Source organism: Corvus brachyrhynchos, unplaced genomic scaffold (assembly GCF_000691975.1).
Source record: "Corvus brachyrhynchos isolate BGI_N302 unplaced genomic scaffold, ASM69197v1 scaffold79, whole genome shotgun sequence".
Lineage (NCBI taxonomy): Eukaryota > Metazoa > Chordata > Aves > Passeriformes > Corvidae > Corvus > Corvus brachyrhynchos.
In genome coordinates this window covers 1,509,783-1,518,690 of record NW_008240023.1, presented here as the reverse complement: position 1 = coordinate 1,518,690, position 8,908 = coordinate 1,509,783, and the positions used below count along the sequence as shown (strand labels likewise).

Here is an 8,908-nt window from a genome sequence, read left to right as displayed (position 1 = left end):
GGAAGGCAATGTAAGTCAATTTGTGAACTTTGGCACCCGGTGACCTTTAGAAATACAACAATATCCAGAATTTACAAGCAAGAGTAGCACATGCAAATGACCCGGCACTGTCTCGCCTCTGGATTAGAGCTGCAAAGAGCATTATGGAGAAGGCTTGCACAAAACAAATTAAGATTGTTACTTAAATGTCACGGCACACTATTGTATTTGGCTACAGATCATTACACCTGATACTAACACTTTTAAAAACCGTAATAACTTGGGAAATATTACATTGAGTGCCCACATGGAGAAAGGGAAAATATATATGTATCTCTTAAAAAAAAAAAAAATAAATAAAAGGAGAAAATGGGTTCCTGAAGTAATTTAAACATCACCACTCCACGACTAGAGGGAAAGGTCAAAATTTAAGTAAGCTGAAAGGAACATGAATGGCAAAATAAAAGGCACAAACAGAAAGATGAAAAGACCAAGTGGAATGACTCTGCAAACACGGGGTGGAAACGAACACGCATGCTTGGGGCAAATCTCATTTCCAGGGGGAAAGGGAGAGAGGCGAGGAGGGCGAAATTTTGGAGAAGTGGGTTAAAAAAAGGGGGGGGAGAGAGAGAGGAGGTGTTCATCTGGGACGGGTGGGTTTGTTACCTTCGGTGTTGGTGCTGCTGCTGCTGTAAATATTTCGCAGGCTACCAACACGGTTTAGTTTCCAAGCTTTGCGTTTGGCTGCGTCCAGAGAGCAGGAGGGGAAGAGAAAAAAAAAAAAAGAGAATAAAAATAAAGAAAAAAGAAAGGGGGAGGAAGAAAAAAACAAATTGGTTGTTGGTTTTTTTGTTTTTTCAATGAAAAAGGGGAGAAAAGAAACATCAAAAAGCACGTGAAGTAAAATACAAGCACGAGCCTGTTCACACGTGAAGAGCTACACACAGAAAATGCACACAGGACCACTGAGCCCCTGCAATCCACGGCCGATGTGGAAAACCTCGTGTTCAGAGGTTTTTTTCCTTCAGTCACCACAACATGACACGGTTTGACAAGATTAAATGGATCTAAAATTGGAACAGACGAAAACAGACCAGCAGAAGTAAAAAAAAAAAAAAAAAATATACATATATAATAATAATAATTAAAAAAAAAAGGCAGGAAGTATCTGTGCAAAAGGTACAGGACTGGACGAAACAGCTACTGTAAAACGCGATTTAATTCATGACAAAACACAGCCAGACAAGAGCTTCTTTTCCTCCAGAAGCCTGCAGGGAACACTTGGTGCCTGGAGTTCACCCTTAAACTTCCTTTTTACATCACCACCTTTAGAAACTGAGGTGATGATGTAACGACCTTAAATCCTCGTACCAACAGATGTTCTTTGTAGCACTGAGCTCAGAGGAAGTAGAATTGTAAAATCCCAGAATGGTTTGGGTTGGAAGGGACCTTAAAGCCCATCTTACTCCACCCCCTGCCATGGGCAAGGACACCTTCCACCAGACCAGGCTGCTCCAAAATTCCACCCCCCCACCACTGCAAAATCAAAGTGTTTATTGGAAAGGGGGGGGAAAAAAAAGTCAGTTCTTTACACAGAATAGCAACACCCTCATTTCGTTAGAACTGACCCAAACTTTGAGATCCTCTGAGGTGCTGCTTCACAATTAGCAGAAAATATGGCTCAAAAGCACTCTGTTCCCGGGCTCATTAGGGGAGAGCACATCTTCACCTTCTTTAGAATCTTTCAAACACTTTGTTTAGGCTGGGTTTTGTCAGCTGATGAAACATCCGAGTACACCAGGACACCTGACAGCGACTGGAGCAACAGGGAACGGGGGGAATTACCATGTCTGGGAGCGTGGAAATGGCACGTGGATGTGGGACAAGGTTCAGTGGTGAACATGGTGGTGCTGAGTTGATGGTTGGAGTCAATCTTAGAAGTCCTCTAAGGGACCTCAGAGCCTTCTCCCTCCCATCACAGCTCGTCCCTCACTCTTCAGGACGACATCAACACCCCACAACACAGCCAGCAGCGGGACACAATAATTTCAAAGATTTCTTTCAATATTTATGAGGGAACTTCTGTAGTGCCCCACAGAACTCACACCAAACAGCTGCTTCCAGCCAAAAGGAACAGTGACGTGAAGTCACTGCAGGCTTTAACAAAAAGCTCCATTTTCAGCTGAAAAATTAAAGCTGGAAGAGCCCTGCCTGAACCCCCCCCGACTGTTAAGCTAGGTATGATTTTAATAAAGCCATCTGCAGGCTTTAATGCTCCATGCTGAAAAGGAGGACTGGATTCTGAGTGACATCATCAAATCTAAAAGTATTTTCATTGGGTGCATCCTTCAAGCTGAAAAAAACCCTTTCATTTCAAGACCTGGTTAAGAAGTCTCTGCACTAGAGAGGCACAATTGCCTGGCAGAAAACTTGTTTTTCCTCTGAAACATTTACATATAAATAGGCAAACTCGAGGTTTGGCACCCCTCTGCAAGGGAAGATGGTCTCCAGTGCACAGAGACCCTTTCCCAGTGCCTTTCCCATTTTTCACACCCTAATGGCACGTTTGTGCGAGCAGGAGTGAACCTGCAGCCTGCTTTTCTATTAACCTGTTGATGAAATAATCCATTTTAATGTGTTAACTGTCAGGCCTCTCCCTTCCCTTTAAACAAATGGACTTTTTCCACAGAGATGCCGAGGTCCTGATACATCCACATGTGTCCTTTGGCATCCATTAGGCTCCCACCAGCTTCCTCCAGGTGCTCTCCTGCCTTTGAGGATTCAATAAGGGTCTGGACACTGCCTAGCAAAGCCTTGGCAGGGTGATTGATGTGCCAGGGCCCAGCAGAGCCATCTCACCCTGCCTGCCTCTGGAGTTACACACTGCTGTTACCTACAACCAGGCTGGAACAGGCACTGCAGGTCATCATTTGCCTGCTTTGTCTTTGACTAATTTCCCAGGATATTCAGTTTGTCTGGGCTGGCTCCACTTGCTGGTCCCAAAGTTAACTCAACAAAAGCTCTTGTTACCAGCTCCAGAGATATCTATATCTCTATATCTCTATTATCTAATCTATTTTTCATATCATATATACACTTAATCAAACCAACCCCAACTGGTTCCCAATAAAATGCTGTAAGAAATATTTCATTATCTAACAGCAAAACTCCCTAATAACAAAGATCTTTAAGGCGGATTGATTTTGAAGCAATTTCTGCAAGTGTGTTTTCTTCCAAAAATGCCACCAAGAGGTGTCTCCAACTAAGGATTCCAGGAAAAAAAATAAGACAAACCTTCTCAAACATCTGGAATGAAGTTAACTGTTTCCCAGTATGTAATTTAACTTTTACTGAAGGGGCAAACAGGATTGGTCCTGGATATATTGAGGATCCAGGGAAGTTGTGGCTGCCCCACCAAGATCAAGCCCAACACCTGAAAAAATACCACCAGGGCCACTAAGCCACACCAGAAAGTGCCACATTTACTCGGATTTCGAACAGCTCCAGGGATGGTGACTCCAGCACTGCCTTGGGCAGCCTGTTCTGATGCCTGACCACCTCTTCAGTGGAGAAATTTTCCCTGCCATCTAACCTGAAACAGGCCATCAAAATCTGCAAGGCTCAGAAGTGTTTACTGCTGCGGTTTTTCTCCTGTGAAGAACCTTCAACTGCGTAAATCAATCAGGACAGGACACTGGTGAGGTGAAGAAATGCTGCAGAGCAGCTGCTGCAGAGCACAGAGCCTGGGAGTCAAGAATGAAGGTCTTTCCTGTGACTTGGTAAGCCCTGACTGGGCTCACTGTGCTTTTCCAGAGGCAATTCCACTCCCTGATTTCGGCTTCCAAGGTCCTGATCTGCAGCTTTTTGGTGTCCACGATGACATGTCGGATCTGTGTCCCCGACAAGGGAGCGCTGGCAGCAGCTGCAGCCCTGGCAGGACATGCAGCTGCACCTGGGGACACAGACCATCCCTTTGCTGGTGCTTTTGAGGCGGCAGCTGAGCTATCCCCATTTGTGTAAAATAAGCTTTCACACCTGCACATCTCAGAGTGAGAAGAGGTATGCTGGTATAGCAAGGAGGAAGCAAGGCTCCAGGACAGCCCTTTGTTAAGATCTGGAGGAACTGGGAATCAATTAAACTTAATCACTCCCAATTACCACCTCTCTTTGTATTTGCTCAGGCAATAACTTTACAGCTGTGACCAGCCCCTCGCAGACAGAATTTCTGTGTTTGCTTTCTTTAACAGGGCTGCTATTTATTCTCTCTTAATGAATCTGCTTGTCCTGCCTAGTTCTGATTAGTCAGGCTCTGTAGTAAATATGTTCACCACCACTATGATCACGTACCAGCATTTCCAAAAGCAGGAGGTGTTTGTGGAAAGGATTTAAACCCACGTGTGATCTGAGGACACGTCTGTTTGGTACCTGGGAAGGTCTCTAAGGATGCTCAGGATATTATGCTCAACAAACCACCACATTAACCCTTTCCCACCTGCTCCAATTCAGTTCTTTTCACGTTGTGATAAACGGAAATACGCTTTTATTCCTGGGAGAGTGTCCACATCCACAGTCTCACCCTGAAAACCTCCCTCCAGCGCTGCACCGAGGAATTCCAGATGTGCTAACGCCACCTCTGGTCTGGCTGTGACAGAGTTCTTTGCTGATTAGACAAACAGTGCTCAGACAGCTGATTAAAAAATGCTGTGGCCGCTCGGTTGTGTGTCCGAGCCTCGCCAGCCATGTTGGAGGTGGAAGTGTGCATGAATTACATCCCTGGAGTGTGCTGAGCAGCGCTGATTAAATGAGGCACGCCACAGCCCTCAGCATCAATTATCAGAAATAATAGGATCTCTGCACCCAGGCTGGGGGAAGGGGGCTGGGGCTGGCGTGTCATGTGCTTCCCAGAACATCTTCCCAGCGCCCGTGTGACATAAATAACAGCGGCCGGGCACCCCAGCAACGCCGCTCTGTTCTGGGTGTGCAGCAATTAAACACTGAGGAGCTGCTGAGGAAAAACCTCCTCCCACAGCACAGTGGAGCTTTTCCAGGTAATACCTGGGACATCTACCCAGGAAAACCATTGATGAGATGTGGAGGGAAGGCAAAGCTGAGTATTTAAGGATAAACTTCAACCCTCCGCCTGCTCTGCCTTGAATTTTCCTGCAGCACGTGTGGTTACATCGGGGTCAGGCTGGGGAAGTTTTCTTTTTTCCTGGTCAGCAGCTTGTCCAACAAGACCCCACTCTTTGGTCAGAAGATTGAAAAGATTTCATTAAGATGCACCTCGGGAGATTCTCAGATCATGCAAATTTGTCTCTGCCACTGTGAAGGGGCCTGACGTTGTCTTACCCTATGTGAAAGCAGCAATGACAAAAAATCCTCCAAAAGGGTTAAAAAACCCAAAAACCAAACCCCAGGAATATCTAAAATATCTATATCTGTATCTGTATCTATCTAAGTAAAATGAACTGGACACATTGCATTTCAAGATCTGTCCAACACTAAATTTTAAAATAAAAAATACCACAAAGTGCATGGATCTTTACAAAACACAGACTCTTAAAATGGTTTGGGTCGGAAGGGACCTTAAAGACCTTCTGGTTCCAACCCCTGCCGTAGGAAAGGATGATAAATATGTCCACTACTTTTCTATTTATTAAACCACACAATGAACCATCTTTAAACACCTGAATGCGATTCTGAAGTTTCCAAACAGTTCTGTTTGGAGCAGGAGGGATTATCAGGACATCCATATCCCAAAAAAATGGGAGACAGAAGATATTTCATGTGGAAACAGTCCTTAGTATGCCCTTTTTGGACTGCAGAACACTCAGAAAAAACAAGCTGATGTAAAGGAAATTTAAATAAAAGTGCTGAGTTACAGAAATTTCCCCAAACACAACTAAAACTGTATTTCTGGCACAAAGAACAAATCCAACCAAAAATCCTTTCCTCTGCCACTGAAATCCTTTCCCATGCTCTCTTTTAAACCCACAAAACACTCTGAAAGTAATACGTCAAATCATATTAATAGTTAATTACGTTTGGCTTCTCTTCAGCTTTGAACGTTTCAGATGAAGGGGAGAAAAAATGAAAACACATTCATACTTCTGCTCGTGACAGGGGAAAAAAGTTACTTTAATTAAACATTGCTAAAAATGTTTTTAGTTCTTTTTTTTTTTTTTTCCCCTTGCAATATTTCTCCCTCAGAACTTCTGCAGCAGGGAAAGGACCCACTAAACGATTTCAGTGCCTTTCCAATACGCGATAAACGTACAAGATTCCAATCGACAAAAAGGAAATGGTAATTGGAAACATTTTTCTCAGTTTTTCATTATCTGAAGCAGAAAATTATGGCTCTTTTCTACACACACACACACACACACACACACACACAAAATCCTTTTCAACCACCTAGAAAAATTGTCTTTTAATAAAAGCTTTAAATTATACTATCATATTTCAAAGGCAACGAACAGTTAAAGCAGCTAATCAAAGGTATAATTATTTAATGACTCTGACTCCTGCTATCTAACGGGGCTGGAATGGCTCGGCTGTGATCAGCAGACCCCCAGCTCCAGCTCTGCAAAACAAGCCCTTGGCCAGGAGCATTCCATCCACCCATTCCTAAGGTTAGTTCCTCCAATTTTGGTTGACTTCAGCAGGCCATCTGAGCTATTATGGAACTAAGGGAATCAGTTTGCCACCCTGCCACCGCTCTTTTTGTACCACATCTGGACTAAAAAAACCCCACAAAATAACCATAAGAGGTTTTCCTGCAGAGGAAACGAAAATATTTCCCAAACAAAATGGGATTTGTCAAGACCATCATTGATTTTGTTCACTTTTAATGCTTCATGACAGTTTTCTGTAAACCCCAGCTGCCCCACTCTAGTAATCCAAATGTGAAACACCTCCCCCAAAATGTGCTCATTGAAAATTACGTATTTGTTTTAAATGCCTTTTAATATTTCTGTTAAAATAAACCTTTATTCATTTACTGCAGGTGAGTGAAGCAGTGAGCAAGCAGAGCATCCACCTCCATTCCAAGGCTTTTCTCATGTCTTTTACAACCAGAAATAGGATAGGAATAACCTGGAATCATCAGGCATTAATTACCAGAGCTACCCAGGAGCGTACAGCACACCTTGGCTTATTTTTGGTTTATAACAGAGCAGTTTGTGTCATTGCATCTGAGCCTCAAACCCTAAATATGAACTTCTATTATGCTTCTCCTGTTGTACTGAATTCCTTTTATTCTGTTTTTTTTTGGCTACACAATTAGATTTCACAGAATCACAGAACCATTAAGGTTGGAAAAGACCTCCCAAGATTATCAAGTCCAACATTTGACCAAATGCCACAAAGCCCCTACAGCAAAGTGCCACAAACACTCCTTTTTTGAACACTTCCAGGGATGGTGACTCCACCACTTCCCTGGGCAGCTTGTTCCTTCTGATCCAAGACACTGGACCCTCTGCAATTTCAAAGATATTCACATTTCTATCCAATTATCTTGATGCTAGGATCAGTCTCATGCTTGTCATCAGGATCACGGGAGCTCAGGTGACACCAGCACCTGGGGTAGCACTGGAAACCAGACACGGCGAGGGAGCTGCCCCTGCCAGCCCTGCACCTTGCAGCCAAAGGTGACTCCAGGATCAAAGGGGACACCCAGGGACACTACACCTGGCGGGAGTGGCACCTGTGACAACAAACCCTGCTTGATGGGACATCAAAACCACCTTCCTGGCAAAGCTGCCGTTGTCACGGAATAGCTCGGGTTGGACGGGGCCTTTTGGAGGTCATCCCGTCCAACCTCCCTGCAAGAACAATTACAGAACATAAAATGCACCTCCACTAAACCCCACTCCTTGCATTTGGGGAGGAGATCAGCAAAAAAGCATCGCGTGGGGCGGCTGAAGAGGAAGGAGAATTTGGGGGGAGTTTCTGCCAAGGTATCTTACAGGAAACAAGACCGAGCCAGGACACAGGGAGCATCAATATTTATGTAATTCTTAAAGCTCCCATGTCCTTGAGATTTCTTGTAGATACAGATGATGAAGATTTTCATTTTCCCAATGCCCAGGTTAGGCATCAGTGTCACTTTGATATTCCAGCTTTGGCTTACTCTGAAATGTAAACTGCCAAACAGAAATCAGAATTAATGTTATTGATGCCGTGATGATTTTTTGCCTTTGCTTTCATACCCCTTTTATATACCTTTTTATAGCTTTTTGTATTCTTAGTGGTTTTTAGCCTACATTCTTAGACTTACTTTGTTAAGCTAGGAGACTAAACATCTTAGAAACCCCAGACACCAAGGTCCTCTCCAGAACACATTTTGTAAACTAAGATAGGACCATCCAGGGGAAGGTTCCTTGGGGAGGGGGCTCACTTGAGCCTCTCATTGGGGAATCTTTGATAGATCTGCTAATTAGTAAGGTCTATAATGTTACACTCAATCTATTGTGTGTGTGCATTGCGGGGCGCATTCTGGCCCATTCCACCTGGGCGTGGTGCAGCTAAGGATCCTTATAATAAATACAGAGGTAAAAGCCTTTTCTCCCTTCCAACTGTGTCTGACTCCTGATTTTAAGACCAGGAAAAGGCATCTTTATCATCTCCCATCTTGCTCAGCTATTTCACCCACACCATCCACCCTACTGCAAAAGGTAAGTTCACACTAGGTAAATAAAAACTGAGGCACACAACAACATACAAACCCCATATGTGTGTATATATAAATATACACATATGTACATAAACATGAATTCTTTGTGAATTTTCATCACTTGTGAAAATAAGCAGGAGCCAACCTGCCAGTGTCAGGTGTTAATAGTGCTGCATATTGCTCTGCTTGTGGTGCAACTTCCCATGTTAAGAGTAGGGATTCCTCACTGGAAAAATTCTGGTTGGAGAGATTTAT

The 8,908-nt window shown here is 43.7% G+C and overlaps 1 protein-coding gene across 1 annotated transcript in view; it reads right to left on the bottom strand.

Annotated features, from left to right (window-relative positions):
- The window catches only part of AGAP1 (ArfGAP with GTPase domain, ankyrin repeat and PH domain 1), a gene marked incomplete at its 3' end in the record, with an annotated part of 282,469 nt that overhangs the window by 48,147 nt on the left and 225,414 nt on the right, over positions 1 to 8,908 (bottom strand). Inside the window, exon 16 of the mRNA XM_017743360.1 lies at positions 646 to 723. Within this exon, the coding sequence (XP_017598849.1) occupies positions 646 to 723 (78 nt within the window). The remainder of the gene's footprint in view (positions 1 to 645; positions 724 to 8,908) is intronic.